The sequence below is a fragment of the Papilio polytes genome, unplaced genomic scaffold (assembly GCF_000836215.1).
Source record: "Papilio polytes unplaced genomic scaffold, Ppol_1.0 DF823288.1, whole genome shotgun sequence".
Lineage (NCBI taxonomy): Eukaryota > Metazoa > Arthropoda > Insecta > Lepidoptera > Papilionidae > Papilio > Papilio polytes.
The window spans coordinates 774,235-796,227 of NW_013525916.1; the positions used below are offsets into that span (position 1 = coordinate 774,235).

The following is a 21,993-nucleotide window of genomic DNA, read 5'->3' on the forward strand; positions in this document are numbered from 1 at the left end:
CACCCTACCATATACAACATATCACTTAGTCACTGTTTAAAGATAAAAAACTGGAATTTTATACCACATTTATTTTATTTTATATTATCTTTTTTATGTAACATATACTACAATTTAAAACTATTTTCTCTGTTAAGCTTTCTCATTTAGTTCCACATTTTTCTGTTGAAGTTTAGCAATCATTAACTTCTCCTTGGCTTCCATTCTTGCTTGCTTCTCCTTCTTCTTCTGTTCTTTCTCTCGCTTGGCCAACATCTCTTGGAACCTTTCATCTCTCGGGTCCAGAGTGAAGCCAAAGTGTCTTCTAACTTCTTCAACAAGGCGCTCCTTTTTGAGCTGAAATAGATATTTGTTTTAATTTAATCTACCCTGTGATATCTATCTTGCTTAGGTAACCATAGGCAACCAATAAATCTGATCTTTTTTTTTATATTATAAGGTGGCAAATGAACAAGCGGCCACCTGAATCCACCAAAATGGAAAGAAACCGCTGCCCAAACATTCTCAATTGCAAATGTGTTGCTTGTTGATAATTGACAGAGGAGGACACGCACATACAGAGGACATTTCCCCTTCCTATGCATCTCCACCACCGTCAAATCCACTTTTCCTTCCCATCCCTTCCTTTTAAGAAAAGGGGGAAAGGGAAACAGACTAAAATTAGGCCTCTGGCACCAAACTAAATAATTAAAAAATCCTTTAAATTTAAATATGAGAAACCAATGCCTACCTTAGCAGCTTGTACTTCTGCTGTTTTCTTGGCAATCTTAGCATTGAGCTCCTTCTTCCATTGATCTAATTTATGAAATTTGGCAGCAACTTCTTTATCCCTCTCTTCAATTCTAGCTTGCTCTTCTTTCCTTCTAACCGCCGCAGCATCAATCATTTCCCTGATTGTAAAAGGATATGCTACAGCTTCATATTCCTGTTTCTCTTGAATTTCAGCCTTCGTTGGCCAACATAGACCTGATGAAATGGATAGATTTTAATGTTGAGAAGTAACTTGAACGCATGAGATTTTAGACTGTACTTGTTGTTACTAGAACTCGTTGGATAATTGATATTCTATCAAGATACATGTTAACAGATAGTGAAAACCCCAGTAATTCTAGTCTTGGTCTAATTTGCTATAATAAATAAAACACTTACTTGGATTAACACCACTTGTAACACCATATATGCCGTACATTTTACGATTGTATTTTACGGTAAGGTGAGCCGTAGATTTCGGTGTTACGTATGGTCTTCTGCCATTTACAAGATTGTAATGAGCCGGTGAAAGCTTCGACTTGTTCCGTTTCTTCTCAATTTCAGCTTCTCTTGCTTGGACATCATCCGTATCGTCTATTAAAACTTGCTCGTTTTGTTCAATTTCCGGAGACGTTGTGGCATATTTACGAAGCGATGCTAACAGATTGCACCTAATGAAATTCGATCTTATAGGTAAGTTCATTTTATACCAATCTGTGCGAGATTTTTTAGTCACAACAATAATATCAGTATTTCAGTATGTTACAAAGTACTCTGTGAATAATATAGAGGTTATGAATTACAAAAACAAAATACTTTTTGATGGTTCTTGACAGTAGAATGACATTGACAATAGCGGTGAGTATCATAGACAATTTTTTGAATTGATCAGGCTTTTTTATGTCAAGTTGACTTTATAATTCTTTAAGCTCCAAAAAAATTACTTGAAACAGAACATTGTTTTTAAATATCATCCAATTCTTTTGACAATTGACATTTATTTGACAGCTGACAGCGCGAACATAAATAATCCGCAAGTTTATTTTCATAAGTTTAAATTAATGTTAATATACTGTCTATCATCATATTTCGATAATGACCAGACACGCCAGAAATTGCACAGCTGGAGCTGTATATACATATCATGAAAAGAAGAAAGACGCGGCGGCCTCAGGGTATGGTACACAAAGCGAAAGAGTTGGTAAGGATTCTGTAAAGAGCTTCGATTGTTGCAGCTTAACTTTGCAGCCTTGCAGAAACCCTGTAGTTACGAAAGAAGGTTACTTATTTGACAAAGAAGCTATCTTGGAATACATAATTGCCAAGAAAACAGAATACACAAGAAAACTAAAACAGTACGAGAAGCAACTTAAAAAAGATGAAGCCGAGAAAAAAGAGCTAGCAGACGCTGAGAAAGAAGCGAATTTGATTAAATTTATGAGTAGAGAGAAAAACATTTCTAATTCTGGTTCAAGTAGTCAACCATCTACATCAAGTTCAGTCTCTAATCTGGCGAATGGCAAACACAAGGAGTTGCCCAGTTTCTGGGTGCCTTCACAGTTACCTGATGCGAAATTATCAAAAGTAGAGAAACCTGACCCCACTGTATACTGCCCTATTAGTGGAAAACCACTTAAAATGAAAGATTTAATAGAAGTGAATTGGACTCTAGTAAAAGACCCAGATGACAAGAAATCATTAATAGCTAAAGAAAACAGATACATGTGTCCTGTAACACATGATATATTAAGTAATGCTGTGCCTTGTGCTATTATCAGGTTGTTTATATTAATTCATAACCCTATTCCCCTTTACTTACATTTTATATTAAAAATAATTAAACTACCAGCTGTGGTATTTCATTATTTAAAAAAAAAACAAAAGTCAAGCTGTAGAGTTAAAATAACTGCCTTTTGTATCCAACTGTTTTACAAGAGCTTCTTATAGTAGAAGTTCTTTACTATTAGTACAAGTTTTGGAATAATAGTAGTCTATTTCTAATAATGTTAGTAAACTTGCATGTTTATATTTATAGACATATTTACAAATTTTCTATAATAATGTTATATGGAGGAAATACTTCTTTGGCATTATATAAGCTCTCAACTACTGAACTTATTACAAAGTTCTTTCAACTTTAGAAATCTACACTATTACTGAAAAACATAAACTATATATTATTTTTCAAAGGGTAGGGTATAACTTATATGGTAGGATCGCTAGTGTAAAAATTTGTTTGGTCAATTTTTTACAGGACTACAGGACATGTTGTCACAATGGAGTGTGTGGAGAAGATAATAAAAAAAGACTGGTTACACCCGCTTACTGGTGATAAATTGAAAGAAAAAGACATTATACCCATGCAGAGAGGTGGTACGGGCTATGCACTTACTAATCAAAACCTTGAAGGGAAGAATGAAAGACCGGTTCTACAAGCTTAATAGCTTAGTTACTTTGGTATAGCTAAAAGTTCACTTTAGAATGTGAAAATATTTCTGCTTAGTTTTTAAGACTTGGTTGAATTTGATGGAAATTAAAAATTATGATTTGTCTATGGATTTATTTTGAAACATTTCAGTGTTTAATTTACAAACATATTTAATTTTCATAAGTACATTATTATGAAGGTAGAATTGTTTAGATTGGTTGTAATTTCTCATTTTTATTAATCAACTATTAATTGTAAATAAAGCATATTTAAAATAATTTAACATCTCTTATTTCCTTTCCTTGTAATTGTTACCTTCCTCCATTATGCGTACAGTAACATTTGACAGTTCTATTTGATTCAGTTCATGTTTTAGAAACTTATCAGGGAAGAATTAACTATGTTTTATTTAATTATCATTGTTCATGTTCACTTATCAAATACATATACATGCATGAAATAAAAATATTTTTAATTGTAATACAAATACTTTACTTAACTTTAATTTAATACAAGTCCAGTTGAAAATCAACTGCATTGTTTCTAATTTCAGTCTCTGGATATGATAGACATTCGCTGTCTAAAGACTCCAAAAAATTTAATACTGATTGGTTTTGATTCTCATGATTTTCCCAATCATTTTCATTTGCAACATTTTTATTTACATTGTCATTGATCAAATGTAATAGCGCCGGTTCAATTAATGTATTTGATTTGATTTCATTTTCAGTTTGTTCCGTTACACTCATAGGCCAGTCTTTGTTAACATAATCTATATTATTGTCGCTTACTTTTGCCTGTAAATCTATACAATCACTAAATATTGTACTTATATTTGTATTTAATGATTCACTTGAATGTACTTCGTTCAGTTTAGTTTCTATTCCGCGGGGTTTTATTACTTGCACTTCATATTTTGGTATTTTCTCTGGATCAATTTGGAATTTGCAAAACACAGTCGATGATTGTTTGATGGGAGATGATCGTATGTCGAAATGTGCGCTGTGAAATTGAACATGATTGGGTTTTTTTAACGGCTCATTTAAATTTTTAAGATTCTTATTAACTATTGGTTCATTAATTAATTCATTTGGTATTTGAGGTACATTTGTTGCTTGTAAATCTTCGTTTTCTGTAAATGTTATAAGATCATCCATTTTTAATTCAATATCAGTGTCATATTCTGATTCTATTTTTATTTTCTTTGCATTTGTTGTTTGTGATTTTTGCTTCCAGTTTCTTTTAGAGACTGTAGGCCATTTCACGACTGAATTAATTCGTGCACAATCATCGATTTTGTTCTCATTATTAGGCTCTTCATTTTGTTTGGACCAAATCTGTGAGGTTTTGCCCAAATCCGAATTAAACTGATTGGTTTTTGCTGGATTATGTCTACAATGTCCCTCTTTGTCCTTTACACAACTCAATGCGTCTATATTGAGATTGTACTTCCCAGGGTTCATGCCAAATAATCTAGAAGTAATTAAAAATATTAAATAATACGTCAAATCTGAACCAATACCATACAAAATAATTTAGCTATCAACAATAATATTTTTGAATATTTAAAACTCAAAAGTACATACTTAAAAGTCTATTCATTATTCAAATTTCCTAGTTTTTAATATTTACCTGCCAATATCATCATTAATATTGCACAATTTGCCTTCATTACCGTCCACTTTCTTCAATAAGCATGGCAGAAGAGATTTGAACTTTACTATTAACTGCTCCAGCTGTTGTATGAAGATATTAGCTCGGTCTTCTTCTGAACCACTCTTGATGATGGCCAGCAGACAGTGGAACAGGTTAGAGTGGACTTTAGCTGGTATATGAGTGGGATGATTCTCATAATGTCTCTGCAGACGGTACAAACTACTGAATTCCTGAAAATTCAACTTTACTAAAATTTTTCTATGATATTTACAATATTTAACAGTAACAGCCCACAGTATCGTTGAACACACAGAAGACAGGCGGGAAGTGGAAGTAATTCCGCATTTCACTTTCCTATCCTATTCTTTTCTTATAAAGATATGATGACAAGAGGAATTGGATTAGCCTGAAGATGAGATGCATAGGGAGAGGAATATCCTCTTTTTGGGCGTTGCCTTAATCCAAAACGCATCACGAAATGCGAATGTCTATGAGCAATAGTCGCTTCGCCACTTCCGCGAATTCAGATGGCCACTTCCTGGTTTGCAAAATTGTAAAAAAATTACGTTAAGATGTGTGTTTATTATATTTCCATAAGTGTTGGATATGATTCAGTTAAGTGAAACACTTAAACAATTCCTTTAGTGCAGTTTTTTACTAAGTATAGTAAAAAGTAAGTGAACTTACAGAGGAGCATTGGAAGCAAGACACAATAGTTCCATTCTTCTTCTTCTGCTTCTGTGGTGTCTCATCTTCTTCGGGTGAATGGTGCTTTGGCAATTTGACTTTTCTACCGCTTCTTGTGACTTTTGTCTATAAAGTAGAAGAATCAAATTTAATAACCATTTACTTTAAATCTTACTATTATAAATGCGAACGTTTAGATGGATTGATGTAAGAACACATAGATTAGTAATTTAGTAACTTTTAATTTCGCGCAGAAGTCGCGGGCGATAGCTTGTATGGTAAATTGTAAGTTTAGAGATTTTTACCTCTAAAATGACAGGTTGTATATCAGATGGTCCGTCTTGGATTTCCTGAGTAACAATGGGTTTCAATTCTTTCTTTTCTACCTTCTTTTTCAATGCATCTTCAATTTCCTTTTTTGTATCCGTTTTGTTCTGTGTATATATTAAGTTTTTCTTACCGACTAGTGTCAAATCTTTTGGTGATAACACTCTGGAAGAAAAACAAATTAATTTTATACTACAGTCATTAAGTTTTCTTATAAACATTAGAAATTAAAAGTAAGCAAAACAAATTACTAATCAAATTCATTTTTTGAGTAAGATTGGATTAAAAATGAAATTAGATGTACCATTCCACTCTTTAATATTTACAACTATAATCAATTATGATTATTATCTTCTGTAATTATTAAAACTACCCTCAATTATAATTAAACTAAAGGCATAAAAATACAAGAGACAAAATCAATAACTCAGATATTCAAACCAAGTGTTGATGAACAGTTAGGCTAATTTGCTGTATTTATCTGGAGGTTAAAACACTGAATTTTTTTAATACATTTCATAAACATACTTGTAAATATATCTTGTATTAGTTACTGGATCATAAGCGGGTTCCTTTGGTGTGTTCTCGGGCTTGTTAAATATCTTCAAAGCATGATTTACTATTTTCTTCTGTTCATCACTTAATTCATTGAGACTGTAAAATATAGAGAAAACACTGTATTAAAAAATAAAAACTAGAGTACTAGATGGTGAATTATTGTTGATAATGAAACTATATTTGTAATATATGACTTAAATAACTTTTTTCCACTGTTAAATGACTAGGAAATCTTAAAAGTTATAGATACACTTTTATATATTATTGGATATTGCTAGATATAGAATCTAACCGTAACTACTAAGAAGTTGTGTTCAACTAGTTATATGATGATTATTGTAATAAATGTATATTATTTGTAAATACCTATGGTATGAATCTCCAAGTTTTATTAACTGCACAGAAGTATGTTTGTTTATGTTTTGAGCACTGAAAAATAAAATTTATGTTAAAACAATATTAAATACAACCCATGGTAAAAGAAAACCTGACATGATAGATTGTCAGTGCCTTCTTTATTACATTACCCTTTATAAATCATCATCATCCACTTGCCCTTATCCCTTATGGAGGGTCGGCACAGTATGTGCTGCTCTTCCATACATCTCTATCGGTCGTCATATCTGAATCCACTCCTTTCTTAACCATATCTTCCTTCACACAATCCATCCATACTTTCTTCGGTCTTCCTCTTCCTTTGTAGCCATCCACATTCAATCTCAACACTTTCTGGTTTATGTCCCCATCATTTCGTCGCATAATATGTCCATACCACGCTAACCTTTTGCTTCTCAATTTCTCCACCACTGGCGCTACTTTCAAACTTCCTCTAATGTACACATTCTTAACTTTATCCAATCTTGTCCCCTTACCCTTTATAAATATGTGAAGAAATTATGGTCAGGAATGTAAAATTTAACTTTAACTTACTTTTCTTTTGGTTTAATCTTTGGCAACTTCTTTGTTTGTAGCGATGTTGTTGTACTGTTTGGGATGTTTTTTAATTTCACGATCTTCCTATTCGGATCAAATTTAGGAACGGTATTAATAATACTTGTTGCGTTTTGAGTAACAATAGTGGGTTTAAGCACGACGTTATTCACTGGTCTAACATATTGTTTAGTTTTATCATTCTTAGGTACGAGAAAACTAGCCAGTTTTAAATTGTTACCGAATATGGTGCTATCGACTTTCTTCAGTATTCTTGGCTTATGCTCCACATTTTCATCGAGGTTAGTTGCTATTTTGCCGCTATTTTCATAAAAACTTTTCAAGTTATTACTGGCAGGATTTTGTACGATTTCATTGTTTTGCGGTACGATAAACGATTTAACCTGTAATTGATAAAAGTTCGAATCGAGTTAATATTATAAATAAATAAAACAAATAAGATATACACACTTCAAGTACCTGATTAAAGTTGGGATTCTGTATCAGGTAAACAGGCATATATTGACATGAGTTGATAACAATATTCTCTGGCGATGAGTTCATGGTTCTGTATTTGCCAAAATTATTGTTATTTACTATTTACTTCATAGTAATAAGTAAGAATAATTAAAAGGAAAACAGAAGTGCTCTTTTGACGTTGCGTTTTTGGTTCGGTAATTGTAATTTATTTATCCCCCACGCAGTATAGATGTCGAACGTTACTGAACGTATCTTTCCGGTTATTTAAAAAAATATCTAATGATAACTTTTCATGATAACTAGTAAAGTATTGTTAAAACAGACAGTTTAATTTTGTACGGTTTTATGGAATTAATTTGATCTTTTAATAAGTAATTTTAAACCGAGATCAAAGTCACATGCACATGGCAATCTTTTAATTTGAATTTGACGATCATTGACAAACTAACCTATTTTCTTTCTCTATAGCCAAGCCTTGTAAAGTTAAGGTGAATATTGAGAATAATCGTTTAAAAAATATTATAAATAATTAAAACAGTATGTTTAGAGTTGTTTTATGATTTGCTTCAAATCTTTTTTTTTTAATATTAATTCGAGACAATATTCTAGTTTTTTAAAGTTAAATATCGTGAGGCCACGTGCATTGTGTGTACGAGTAACATAAAACTTTTATTGCAGGCGTCAAGATGACGAATTCCAAGGGTTATCGTCGCGGCACAAGGGACTTGTTCGCCCGCAAGTTCCGAACACATGGAACCATCCCTCTTTCGACTTATATGAAAGTTTACAAAGTCGGTGACATCGTTGACATAAGGGTATGTAAGCTTACCAAATAAATTTGTAGGTTACCGTAAATTTACTTCGTCAAAAAACTGAAGACTGTGTTAAATTCACTTAGAAATACAAAAAGAAGTGTGTAATGATTGTTATTTTCTGTTTACATCGTAAAGATTGCTTCTGCTGTCAATACGAAGTGAAGTCTAAAGAGATTAATGTTTTATTTGTAGTTCCGGCTTTGATATCTAGTAACTTGTATTAAATAAGTTATTGAGAAATTCACTTTTACTTTATTTTCAGGGCAATGGCGCAGTTCAAAAGGGTATGCCACACAAAGTCTACCATGGCAAGACCGGTCGTGTTTATAATGTAACAGCACACGCTCTCGGTGTTATTGTCAACAAGCGAGTCCGTGGCCGCATCCTACCCAAGAGGATCAACATCCGCGTTGAGCACGTAAAGCACTCGAAGTGCAGAGAAGACTTCCTTAAGCGTGTGAAGGAAAACGAGAGGCTCCTGAAGGAAGCCAAGTCTGCCGGCAAAATTGTTAAGCTGAAGAGACAGCCTGAGCCACCAAAAGCAGCACACATTGTCAACGGTGCGGAGAAACCAATCTTACTGGCTCCTATTCCATACGAGTTTGTGGCTTAAGTTGGAATAAACTATTTTTAAGTATTATTGTCCTTTTATTTTCAAATTCCATTAATATATTGGGGTAGAGGTTTTTTAATATTTTGGACGCTTGGAGTATTTTTAATTGTTCGGGGGACATTAAGATCTGTAGATTACTGTGTATTATGCAGTTGCCAAAAAGATGAATGACATTTATTAAATAAATACAAAGTTACATTTAAAATAAATAGATGAAAAGATGTTTAAAGAATGAGTACAAAGTAATTGATGATAAAAAAAATGATTTTAACCCTTTGTATGTAGTTATATGTAGTATACCCCATGTAGTTGTGGTAAAATAAAACGAAACATTAAAGAAAATCACAATTTTTAATTTTCGAACGATTAAATATTTACAAAATGGTTTGTAATCTAAAAATTAAATCAAAGATTGGAATATTAGAATAATCTCAGTAACTTGTGCCGTATCAACGATAACAAACAAGGCTCAGTCCAACTCTCCGTCGACCACTAACTTACATATACTATGTATAAATTACTATAACTAGTGAAACTTAACAACTAGCGTCTCTGGACTGATAAAAGAGTATATATCCGGTTTCGGACGATTTCTGTAAGTCTGAAGTTAGGCCGTAGAAGTCTTCTATAGCGGATGCATCGATTTTCTGTAACAAGCAGAACAAGCAAAAATTAAAAATTTTATCAAAAGTAGTCAATCTATATGACTTATTGAATAAATGTAATGTAATCCAACCACTGAACATTTTTATTTTTATCAGACTTGACTCATAATACCAAAAGAAAGTCTAATTTTATAAATATCTAGTTAGACATTCATTGCCATCACTGTTCTGGTAAGTTCACTTTAATCCTTTAAGCCACAGAAAAAAAAAATTAAAACCTTGGCTTTGTGCAGTGCTTCACGGTTTAATAAGAAATGATAATAGCATGAAATACATTTGACAGTAATACTATTATAGTATAAAATACATACAAAGATAAGAGAAAGCAGATGCCCGACCCCCTGATGATTCAAATAATATCAAAACCACTATCTAAATATCATTGGCTGGCGTCGCCTATGAATAAAGTAAAGTAAGTTGTGGTTTTTATGTGTAAATGTATTAAAAGAGAAATAAATAAAAAAATTCAAATCCGCCATTTTAATTCTAACCACAGACAATTGTATTATTTTTAATGATGCTTACCTCCTGAATAATGCAAGTTTATATGTTGGCATATTACAAAGTATACTAACATCGACCATGTCGTCGTCGAAGAGCAGCCAGAAGCCGTGGCTCTTGACGATGCTGATGTAGTGTCCGCGGTTGGGGCCGGAGCCGCAGTGCACCACCACCGCCACCAGGTCGTACAGCCGGTCGGGGTTCACCGCGTCGTCCGACTGCGACAACACCAACATATAAACACTAGCTTTGGACAATCACTATGTAACCTAGGAATTATATGTATAGAATAGACGTAAAGAAAATTAAGCAATAGCACTAATGGCCCGTTTTCCAACTACATTTAAAACTTTGTTGATGTTTTTTCTTCAAAAACTTCATGAAATGCTTTTCCAAACCTAACTACGAATCTTGAGTTTTACTGTGTTCAAACTTTGGTCAACCTATCACAAATTAATCATTGGGTAATAAAATAAATGGAAACTTCAGAAACCCAGCATAAAAGTAGCAAAAGCTCTCTTATTACTTTTATTTGCAATGAAATGTCAAAACATTCAATCACTCATACGTAAGGTGGGTGGATGTTTGTTATTACCTATCTGAATAATGGCTGAAAAGATCTGTGTAATTTGTCACAGATGTGAAACACATGGAGAAGACTGCTTCCTAATTTTTTTAATTTCGCATATACGAAGGTAAAATGTTACTAATATTATAAATGCGAAAGTTTAGATGGATGGATGTTCGTTAGAATTTGTAGCCTAAACGGCTGAATAAATCTCGATGAAGTTCGACATTAATGTAGAGGATAGTCTGGAAGAACAGATAGGCTACTTACTTTTACTTTGAAAGCTAGTTAAAAATAAAATTGAACATTAACAATAAATGCGATACTCACAGTATTAAATAGCCTCAATTCCAACGGGAAGACAACTCTATGGGACACTTTGATGTGCCTGTTGTACTGTTCCATGTACTTGAAGCGCTTGAGGTGCAGCGCCAGGATGAGCGGCAGCTTCTTCACCCTCATCCGCTTCTGCGCCTCCTGGTAGCTGCTGCAGTTGTCGCACTTGAACTTGTTGTCATTGCACAGAGTCTCCGTGTCACTGAAGCACTTCAGACAATGAGTGATGCTCGTGTTCTGACCGACGTCCACCTGGAACACCCTGTTATTACCATACTAGTTCCTATGTGTTCCTCCACTCCATTAACTTTTAGTCATATGTTAAGTTTTATACTATCCTTCCCCCTATAGCTAAAAGTATGTAATATTGTACAAAGTAATTTGGAAATTCACAAAATTTTAATTCATTAATTTATGTTACAAGTGCGAAAATAAATACACATGATTTTCGATTTCACCTCTTTCTCTATGTTGTGATGTTTCGTGATTTTTTCTAAATCAAAACTCCTTGTCATAATTCAAATAACAAACGACCACTTAGTAACACTATTTTCTTTACACCAAATATAGTATGCAGCAAAGATTTTAAAGGTAATAAAATTCACTATAACATCAGAGAATGTATGATACTTTCATTTCTTATCTATTGAAAATTTCTAACATCACATTTCATAGTAAAATAATGATTTTTTAACTGAAAAAACTTCAGACCTTTACTTATCCTTGCAATCTATTACAAAAAAATTGACATGTTTCATAACAGAATGGTATACTTCACCTGTAAATCAAAGAAATGCTCGTCTTTACTGCTGACAGTCTCGCAATTGAGACACCTGGTCTCGCTGGTGAGGGTGCCCTGGAATATCTCGTGCACCCAGGTGGGCTCCGCGCTCTGCGGCACCGCGCCGTTGCACGTCACCTCGCCCCCTCCCTTCTGCACTTTTAATGTACTCTGGTTGCGTTCCGCTACAAGCAATCAACACAAACCTCTTGTTTACAGTTAATTTAACTATAACAAATTCATATAAAACTTGATTTTGTTTATATTCCATAAACCATTTGCAATGTAATGCTTAAATGAGAATAAATGACTTTGCAATTGGTTAACAATTACAACCAATTTACAATGGTTACCATAGCTACTTGCTGCTTTCCTGCAAATTGCAGATTTTGTGCCTTCTATCATGACACTTTTTTCTAAAATATTCTCTTCTTAAATTAAATAACTTAATAATATATAGAGTATAGCCTGTCGTAAGTATAAGGTATTTTATTAAAAATCTAATTATTAAAAAAGATGATGAGATTGAGAGACTTACCTAAAATAATTTCATTAATGTGATTTATTAAAAAATTTAGAAATTCATGCGCATCCTGTTGCATATAATTATCAAATTCCTCTGTAACAAAAAAAGAAGTTTTTACATAAAACATGTTTGTAAGGTACAGGATGCTTACCACAATTAGCCGGTGAAACAATATGTAGTAAGCAAATTCCTTACAATACGTTTACTTTATATTTATAGATTATGGTAACCTTTGCACAATCTGATGGATACTAAGTTGCCATATTCTTAAATACTTACCTTTTTCTTTCCTTAACCTAGCTATAAACTTCTTGGGCGCTATAGAACCCACTTTTTTCTTCTGTGTAGCAATGCTATAAAATAAATCTGCTAGGCATGTTAGTAATGTTTCTTTCGTTCTTTTATTTTTTGCCTTGTATTCAAGTACTTTCTCTCTAAAAGGCCGACAGAAGTATAATGCTTGCAACACTGAATTGCTATAGCAAGTGTTGCCAAACTGAAAAATAAAAACAGATAAACATTATGTATTATTACACTATTTAGACATATATAATTGCTTTTATTTGCACTTTTTCTTAAGTTGAATTACAATTTACAGTTAATATGTCAATATAGATAAAAAGGCTTGAAATTAAATAAAAGTAAAAGACATCTACAAGTTGTTACATAAAAGGTAATCTCATTTAAATTAACTAGGAAGTTACTGTCAATAAATACAACTTGTTCAATTGACAATCAAAGCACTTATAAGTACTCAAATAACAAGATTAACATCTTACATAACATTTCATTTTATATCACAATATAAATTACCATGAGAAAGACTTAAGAGGCTTGGAATTTTAATTCTATATTACATTAAAATTAAAGATAATTACATTTACTTTGTAAATCCGGTTCATTAAGTATTTTAAAAATGTGTAATACTATGAGTTTATGTAGTTATCTTGCTCCTAGAATTTTGTGCAGTTTTATCATATGATATACCATTGATTGACTTATCTTAACATCATATAGATAAGAAAATGCAAATTTAAAAAAACTTGCGTACAAGATTTATTATTTTAAAATGTGTAAACTTTAGTTATAAAGATACAACAGGCTTTAATTACACATGTAATGTTGAATATTACTACCTAACACTATTGCTAATGTCAGACATCTACAAATAAATTACATTATTAAATATAATACAAATACTTAAATAGAAGATAAATTCTTGTTTCTTTTTATATGATTAATTTAACATTCGCATCATGCATATATTGTTAATTTGATTATTACTATTAATTATTCTTATTAAAGTTAATATCTATTCTAATCAGATTATATTTTATGACTATTCACACCTTATGAAGTCATAGATCAGTATAATGTATGAAACATCATTATATAAACTATAAATTGGATCTTTGTAACTAATAGTACTTGCTTAGTTTAAACTTGGGAAAATATTTCATAAATTACTTACATTAACTAAACCAAAATAATGTTCGTTAGGTGGAAACTGCTCTGACCCGATATCTCTTTCTAACTGTGATATATTTGCGCCCTGAAAAAGAATTATTTGTACATAACGCCGACGCTTGTCTAACCGTAAATATAAACAAATAATAAAATTTTAACTTTAGCACATTTTCATCTAATACTGCGATTTATATAAAAATATTTAAAAATAGTAAACATGCTTTTTTATCAATAATTTAGACGTGTATACTCTTACCATTCTCTGTTGGAAATTAAGGCCGAGATCCTGACATATTGACATTTGCAATCTGTTTTTAGCGACTTCTTGTATGGAACACACAATGCAGCGAGCCAAAAATATTACTTATGTTATCACTGTTGTGTCTGAAAACATAATTATTATTTCTGTTGAAATTAAATTAACCTGAGAAACGAAAACGAAAAGTCAATCATGTTCTTGACAATCAATCAATTTTATGACAGTTTGTTTCCAGTTCTCGTGAAGGAAGAGCACAGATTATATCAGTAGATTCGCTATACCAGTTAACAGAAAAAATAGTTTAAAATAACAAGTAATCATTTAAACAACATTCGCAAATCAAAAAGTACATGAATTTTTAATTCTCGCTTCCGTATGTGAATCCTCTATGTAAGAATAGAACAATTTCACCGATGTTTAGGTGATTATCGTTCACATCATATTATTATAACAAGTAGATTTGTTAACGAATGTCTAAAACTATAATAAGACACTAAACATATTGCAGAATAAAATAATCAAAATTAATTAAAGACTTTATTTTTACTAGTTTATCATGTGGCAAAAACCTATGGAAATTAACTTCATGTAATGGCAACAGAAAAATAAACTTCCGGTATCCCAGTTAGTGGAATCGTAATCGAGATAAAGTCGATAGTTCGAGATTCGATCGAGATCCCTGTTTAGGAGTAGGGAACAGTCTATTCAATTTTCAATCTGTGCTCGAGACAGGAAGTTTACGTCAGGGTGCACAATCTCAGTACATTTAACTTGGAAATCCGAAGATAAAATACTGCAATATAACGGAGCACCTTAAATTTACTTTGATAATAGGAAACAGACTAATTTTGTTTTTAGTAGTATTATATTTGTTATATATGCGAACGTGCAGTAATAGATGGCTGTTTTACCAATAAAAAATTACTAGTTCAATTAATATACGATAGATGCCGCTATTTAGTAGCTCTTCTTGTAGTGTTTTTTTTAGTGTATTTGTTGAATGAAACCTTTTTTCAACTCTGATTTACTTCTTTTTAATTGTCACTTGTAATTCGATGTCAGTTCAATAAGTAAAATGTCTATTACATTTATTTATCGTTAAAGTACTCTGTATTATCGTTTAATTGAAAATACTCAACAGTATTTAGGTAGGTGCAGCCCTGGTTGTAAAGAAAGAGGAGGTATGTCTATTTCTATGTCTACTTACTTCAGAATATTACAGACTTTTATATAACACTGTCTCTATCCAGCAGTAAGACGTCTCCTCTCGTATAATGAGAATTTATAGCTATAGTCCACATCTATGGCCTAGTGCCTCTGTACATTGCCGGACTACTTAAGTATTTATTTGTAGTGTTTTGTCTTTAACATGTATTTGGTTCTTTCTCAACCATATTTATAGCAGTAAAGCAAAAGTAGTAAATTGTTACACTAATCTCTCTTAGACTTTTTTTGTACATTAAAGCATGCTTTTAATGAGTGCAATAATACTAAATAAGATGTAACCAGTAAGAAGGTGGCAAAATTTTATTTGGGCCATTAGTCTCAGATTTTAAATGTTATTGCCATATGGTATTACGGTTTTAGTCACTAGCCTTATTATTTTTTGTTAAAATAACAGATTATTATTTTAAGGTATGCATCAAGTACTACAACTTGTACAACTGATGTCACTGATGTTTATGTATGATTTCTCATCTCAATACGTACCGCGTAACACCATAGGATATATGAAATATGAGATTGTATAAAATGTGATTGTTGATACTTATAATATACTTGTTAACTATGTGAAGACAGTGTTTCAATAGCCCTACACCTCCAGAGCTCGGGACGGCAGAAAGTAACCGTCCAACAGTATCCTTTGTTTTTACTTCCTAATTGGTATAATGCACTATTTGGGTGGATATATAAATCTTTTCATTTACAACAGGTATAATATAGGTGTATAAATATTTAAATATCTATATTTCATAACATAGATATTTAGATATTTATATAACCTATATTATTATTTTAAATAACGCTCGTTTGCCCCATTTCATAAAAAAAAAAACAAAACAAGAAAGAAAGAAAGTTGTAAACTATGAAATACAGATGGCGCTTTTCTTCGTGTTACCCAATTTTAGGCCGAAGATTGGTCTCTATTTCAGTATGTTACAAAGTACTCTGTGGTTTACGTGTTGAAAATTGACGTGGCGGTCAATGTTTTATAGCCGGTGATTGAACTAATTTCTTTATTCCAGAACGAAATTAACTAGTAGGAAACGACCGGTACGTTAAGGCGTAATTTGTTATTTTTTAATTAGGATATTAAGCTAAATATATGTATTAGTAACTTGATTTTCCAGGCAAAATGAAGATAACATTATTTGTGGTTTTGGCTATATCAGCGGTATTTGCTGGTGTTCCTAGTCCCGAGGAAACTAAACGACTCATGGATCATCTTTCGGACCAAGAACATTTTAGGAATGAGCACCACAATAAACAGTTTGATCATGACGCGTTCCTCGGTGAAGATCAGGCGAAAACTTTCGATCAACTTCCGCCTGAAGAAAGCAAGCGGAGACTTGGGTAAGGTTTAATTTGATATCTGCTCCTTAGATACATCGTTCTATTTAAAAATTAATCGGTTATCTAACAATCTAAGTAGTAATTTGTTTGACCTAAATTAAATTGATAGCAGTACATTTACTTAAACTTAATACTGCATGTATATAAGTCAACCAACTTGCAGTGCGCCGGCATAGTTGCCTTGCCTCATCTACCCTATATCTATAACTTTGGTAAACTATGAGCCCATGGTTGAAACATGTGCATTGTAAGGACACACAGCAAGACCATTTTAAATAGAATTTAATTTTACCAGCAGCATTTACAATTAACATAGCCTTTCTCATTTTCCTATAAAAAAAAGGTGGGATTGGCAAATCTTATATGAATCTTATGGGGCTCAGTTAACTTATTAAGTGCATAATCTTGATAAGAAACACATGTACACATAATATGTAGGTTACACAAACAAGTAAACTGTGCTAATATAGACATTGCACATTCTTAACATGAAATTCCACTCTTGTAACACATGTTTTAATAGAATAATTATGAAATTAATTGTTATAATGGAATATTTCTCACATAATCCTGGTCTTTTGTAGTTTATACTAATATAGAAGATATTTCTATTTTTATATGCGACAAAAAACTAAAAAACTACTGGGGCAATTGCAAAGTTTCTTACTCCAAAGCTACATTATCACTAAGTAACAGGCTATATTTATTACTAGATTTTTGATTGCTGCAAATTGTGAGCAAGTAAAAAGCTATTAAAAAAAGTTTATTATTCAAGTATCATGAATCAAACTTATTAAACAGAGTACCTGTTTCTCGCGACTTCACCCACATGTAACTAAAAAAATATAGCCAATGTTACTGACATGTAAAGTACCTATCTAATGGAGAAATAACTTTTAACACCGGCCAAGTACTTTTTGAGTTATTTCAATGCATACAAAAATAAAAATCTTTCCGCTTTATAATATCAGTACAGATTATGTGGTACATAATTTCTCTTATGTTATTCACAATGCTGTAAGGTCAGCGACCTACTTATCACATTTTTAAATGAGCATGTTTTGTTCATACATTCTAGAATAATCGTTGACAAGATAGATACGGACAATGATGGATTTGTGACGCTCGTGGAACTGAAGGATTGGATTCGATACACACAGAAGCGGTACATCGAAGAAGATGTGGACAGACACTGGAAACAACATAACCCTGAAGATAATGATGTGCTGCCTTGGGAGGTGCGTACCTCTTTATTCTTGATTTTTTTATTTCTTTGTAATTTATCATGAGTGCCATTCTTGTAATTTATCATAATCGGAGAAGTTAAGCGTTTTAGTACAATTTATTAACAACTAGCTGTTCCCATGCGTTTCGTCTGCATAAAATTACAAAAATATCATTTTATTGTTTACATTTGTCAAATTATCAATTGCAAATTTCAAAATGATATGACATGATGTCAAACCATGGCTACCTTGATTCCTTGAAGTTGGCAACAACTCATGGTCTCTTTCACACTAGGGCTTTTATCCAAAATATTTACCCCTAAGTTTAATGACGCGAAAATATATAGTCTAAAGCGTAACAGAAGTGTAGGGCTTTTTATTACAAGAAAAGTTATTCAAAAATATGCTGTGACTACTGACATCTTAGGCAACAAAGAAGTGTGTTTTTATGCTTTATTATAATAGTATAGATTGGAAATTTGATCAGTTATGGTTTTTGTAGTTTATTCTTAAAGAACCTTAAGTATTTATAACTGTTTTTATGGTTTTGTAATCATTAAATCTGTTGTAATACTTGAAATAATACATATTTATATAATTACAGACGTACAGAAAGAATGTGTACAGTTTTATGGATGAAATGGACCAAAGAGAGCTGAAGACGCCCAACAGTGAAGGATTTACTTACGCCAACCTGCTGAAGAGGGATCGCAGGAGGTGGCATTATGCTGGTAAATTATTTTTCTTAGTATAATATTACACTTGGCCAGTAGCGCTCAACTGGACTAGATTGTATGGACTCACTGGCATTAGTGGCAGGCACAACTGTCCAACTGTATTCAGTGTTAACAGGGCATAAAAGCAAAATTACACATGCCAGTAATCAGTATACTGAGCTGGCATGAGAGCTAGTAGAAAAGTTTTATGGTTACTTTTTAATTTGAAGCTGTTCCTATTTACAAATGACAACAAAGGCCTTTGATATTGGGTAGCAAATACCGTTACCATGACAACCTAGCTTCCTTGGTGCTCGTAGTTAATAGTCCCTTTCCCATTTGAATTTATTTTTTTAATTTATTTACTCCCTAAGTTTAACAGTGTGAAGATGAAAAAAGAAAAAGTGCGTAAAATAAGAAGAAATGAGTGTCGTGTAGGGTTTTTTTTATTAAAAAATGATTATTCAAAAATATAGTGTTATTGTTGACAGTATTCACCAGGAAGTAGTGCGTTTATTATATTAGTATATAGATTGTAACATTCCCTAGCACAATTTTCGATGTTATTTCTAGTTTGTTATACTAATCCAAGTATATTCCAGATGGTGACCAGGATGATGCGCTAAACAGGACGGAGTTCGCGTTATTCCTGCATCCCGAAGACCATACTGGAATGCGCGATGTCGTTGTGCTGGAGACTATGGAGGATATTGACAAGGATAATGTAAGTTTTTATCTTACTAATGTTATAAATCAAGTTTGGATGGATTTTTGTTAGAGTTAGGTGGCTACAGCTTAAATTGGTGATATGTCGATGAAATTTGGCTTGGATATAAAAAAGTATGGAAGAACATATAGGATATTTTTTTAAATTTATGCGGACGGAGTCGCGGACGAGAGCTACTTTTTTATAAATTAGATTTTTTTTTTGTTAAACTCTAAAATAAGCTAACGTTTTGTGTAAAAATGGTTTTTGTGAGTTATGAGTTTATCATAGTTTGTATAAAGGTCTAGAAATTATCTTATTTTTTTTGTTGTGTCCTTTTCAGGACGGCAAGGTGTCATTGGAGGAGTACATCGGAGACATGTACAAGCCGGAGGATGGTGATGAAGAAGAGGAACCTGATTGGGTGAAGCAGGAACGTGAACAGTTCACCGGTTACAGGTATGATAAAATAAATTATTTCAATAAATATAATTTATTGCTTGCTACCTTAGGATATTGATTGATTTTAGAACATATAGAGGCTACTAATATATTTTGTAAAATTGTGAACGTAAAAATAGAAAACTTTCCCCTCTATAATATCAGTATAGAGTTATATAGCTATCTCTTTCCGTCCGCGTGGAATTAAAAAAAAACAAAATTTATTAGCCTATGTATCCCGACTTTTCACTACATCTATGCCAATCATGGAGATTGGTTCAGCAGTTTAGACTGCAAATTCTAACAAACGTCCATTTAGTATCTAGTGACTAGTATTTAGTAGCTAAAAAATTTTGGTATCGGGAGGGGGGGGGGAAATCTCCAAAAAAAAACCCATTCTTCGGGGGGAAAGACAGGGTTCTGTGAGTTTTGTACCCACTAAAATCCCCCGGTGGCCTCTAATGCAATAGAAGTGGGCTCCGAAATCTCTGTGGAACTCACCGGAACAGTATATAGTATCTAGTATGCACAGTAGAATCTCGATAAGTTAAAGACCAAGAGAAACACAATTTTTTTTAAGTTATAGAGGTTTTAATTTATCAAGGGTCTATGTTGTAGAGGTTTTAGGCTCTGATGGGAAGGGAACATATTATTTTTTGAAGTTAAAGAGGTTTTTAAGTTATCGAGGTCCTGTAATATTAGTAGATATATAAGGCAATGCGCACAGGGACACTAACAAGGACGGGTTCATGGACGAGGCGGAGGTGAAGGACTGGATCGCACCTCCGGAGTTCGAGCACGCGGAGGCGGAGGCGCGCCACCTCGTGTTCGAGGCGGACGCGGACGCGGACGAGAAGCTGACGCGCGCGGAGGTGCTCGACAAGTACGACCTCTTCGTCGGCAGCCAGGCCACGGACTTCGGCGAGGCCTTGGCCAGGCATGACGAATTTTAATACTGCAACTGATCTTGCCTTAATGAGGCATTTGCCTTTTCTATGTTAACTCACTGATGTGTAAGTTTAACCCTTAAATGCATAATTATGCATTTATATGTCAGTCTTCTTTACACAATAGACTTTTTTCATTATTTTTACTTAATCTATATTTAATTTACTACCTGTTTCAATGTATGGTATTTAAAAAAAAAAAAAACATGCCTTTAAGGATTAAACTATCGTGGTTTTCACAAATGTAATGTTTGTTGAGTTGAGTTTTAGCTCCCGATTTTAACACAGTTTCAAGAAATCGATATATTACTAACATTAAACTCAATAATGCCTCAATGTAGTTGAACAAGTTTTTAAATTTTATTCATCTCTATTTGCTGATGCCTCGGTAAGACATCTTAAGTTTTAGCTGTTTTTTATGTAAACTTAATGCCTCAGCATAGTTGAACGAGTTTTAATTTTATATGTAAACTCAGTGGTGCCTCGTTGAGGCATCTTGCCTTTTAACTGTTTTTAAATACATTCAGTAATGCCTCTGTGTAGTTGAACGCTTTTTATTTCTGATTCGGTGATGCCTTAATAAGGTAAATTAAGTTTTTTTATTAACTGATTTATAGAGATTTAATTTAACCAGATAGGGACAGATTTTGAAGTTTTTATTTCTTTAAACTCTTATTCTGGGTAAATTTGTTAAATAACCCCTTTTTTGTAACATTGTAATTTGGCAACTGTTTTGTTTTCTTTAAAGATATCGTTTTTCTGCACAACATTGTTGACTGTTTTTAAAAATATAATGAAAAAAAATCGGTCCTAAGGTTTATGTATTCACTTTGCCAGTTATTGTAATTTAGATGTAAACATGTTGGATATCTTCAAATTTTATTTCTATTGTAATTATTCATTTATGTTGAACATTAATCTTATGAAATGTGTTCAATTACTAATTTTAAATGAGTCTCTTCAATTTCGAATATTGTAAAATTGAATATTTTTATTCTACCTGCCATATTAGTCTAGAATCTCTAAGCAAATATTG

General features: G+C 32.5%; 6 protein-coding genes across 9 annotated transcripts; 3 read left to right on the forward strand and 3 right to left on the reverse strand.

Annotated features, from left to right (window-relative positions):
- Nucleotides 1-62: 62 nt before the first annotated feature.
- Nucleotides 63-1,568, reverse strand: LOC106105017 (growth arrest and DNA damage-inducible proteins-interacting protein 1). Its single transcript, XM_013285218.1, has 3 exons — nucleotides 1,150-1,568; nucleotides 731-966; nucleotides 63-336 (listed from the first exon to the last, which is right to left on the reverse strand). Exons 1-3 carry the CDS (start codon nucleotides 1,451-1,453, stop codon nucleotides 133-135), a joined length of 744 nt encoding a protein of 247 aa, XP_013140672.1. The 5' UTR covers nucleotides 1,454-1,568; the 3' UTR covers nucleotides 63-132.
- Nucleotides 1,569-1,737: 169 nt separating this feature from the next.
- LOC106105016 (nitric oxide synthase-interacting protein homolog) lies at nucleotides 1,738-3,292 on the forward strand. Its single transcript, XM_013285217.1, has 2 exons — nucleotides 1,738-2,528; nucleotides 3,005-3,292. The coding sequence occupies exons 1-2, from the start codon at nucleotides 1,846-1,848 to the stop codon at nucleotides 3,189-3,191; spliced, it is 870 nt and encodes a 289-aa protein (XP_013140671.1). The 5' UTR covers nucleotides 1,738-1,845; the 3' UTR covers nucleotides 3,192-3,292.
- Nucleotides 3,293-3,392: 100 nt separating this feature from the next.
- Nucleotides 3,393-8,029, reverse strand: LOC106105015. Its single transcript, XM_013285216.1, has 8 exons — nucleotides 7,817-8,029; nucleotides 7,337-7,740; nucleotides 6,773-6,835; nucleotides 6,377-6,502; nucleotides 5,827-6,013; nucleotides 5,522-5,647; nucleotides 4,811-5,064; nucleotides 3,393-4,651 (listed from the first exon to the last, which is right to left on the reverse strand). Exons 1-8 carry the CDS (start codon nucleotides 7,898-7,900, stop codon nucleotides 3,685-3,687), a joined length of 2,211 nt encoding a protein of 736 aa, XP_013140670.1. The 5' UTR covers nucleotides 7,901-8,029; the 3' UTR covers nucleotides 3,393-3,684.
- A 175-nt stretch (nucleotides 8,030-8,204) lies between these two features.
- On the forward strand, nucleotides 8,205-9,268 carry LOC106105019 (60S ribosomal protein L21). 2 transcript variants are annotated; one of them, XM_013285221.1, is made up of 3 exons: nucleotides 8,205-8,304; nucleotides 8,495-8,631; nucleotides 8,894-9,268. In XM_013285221.1, the coding sequence occupies exons 2-3, from the start codon at nucleotides 8,503-8,505 to the stop codon at nucleotides 9,242-9,244; spliced, it is 480 nt and encodes a 159-aa protein (XP_013140675.1). In that variant the 5' UTR covers nucleotides 8,205-8,304; nucleotides 8,495-8,502; the 3' UTR covers nucleotides 9,245-9,268. The 2 variants fall into 2 exon arrangements, with proteins under 2 accessions (XP_013140675.1, XP_013140676.1); XM_013285222.1 differs by having other exon boundaries at nucleotides 8,296-8,353.
- A 310-nt stretch (nucleotides 9,269-9,578) lies between these two features.
- LOC106105018 (ubiquitin carboxyl-terminal hydrolase 46) lies at nucleotides 9,579-14,568 on the reverse strand. The gene is made up of 8 exons (XM_013285219.1): nucleotides 14,345-14,568; nucleotides 14,093-14,173; nucleotides 12,901-13,117; nucleotides 12,634-12,714; nucleotides 12,093-12,280; nucleotides 11,309-11,566; nucleotides 10,485-10,628; nucleotides 9,579-9,891 (listed from the first exon to the last, which is right to left on the reverse strand). The coding sequence occupies exons 1-8, from the start codon at nucleotides 14,387-14,389 to the stop codon at nucleotides 9,781-9,783; spliced, it is 1,125 nt and encodes a 374-aa protein (XP_013140673.1). The 5' UTR covers nucleotides 14,390-14,568; the 3' UTR covers nucleotides 9,579-9,780.
- Nucleotides 14,569-16,521: 1,953 nt separating this feature from the next.
- LOC106105031 (calumenin-B) lies at nucleotides 16,522-21,602 on the forward strand. Of its 3 annotated transcripts, none has more exons than XM_013285248.1 (7): nucleotides 16,522-16,621; nucleotides 16,683-16,921; nucleotides 18,000-18,159; nucleotides 18,752-18,878; nucleotides 19,466-19,587; nucleotides 19,913-20,028; nucleotides 20,738-20,963. In XM_013285248.1, exons 2-7 carry the CDS (start codon nucleotides 16,704-16,706, stop codon nucleotides 20,961-20,963), a joined length of 969 nt encoding a protein of 322 aa, XP_013140702.1. In that variant the 5' UTR covers nucleotides 16,522-16,621; nucleotides 16,683-16,703. The 3 variants fall into 3 exon arrangements, with proteins under 3 accessions (XP_013140702.1, XP_013140701.1, XP_013140703.1); XM_013285247.1 differs by having other exon boundaries at nucleotides 16,699-16,921; XM_013285249.1 differs by lacking the exon at nucleotides 16,522-16,621 and having other exon boundaries at nucleotides 16,704-16,921; nucleotides 20,738-21,602.
- Nucleotides 21,603-21,993: the final 391 nt, after the last annotated feature.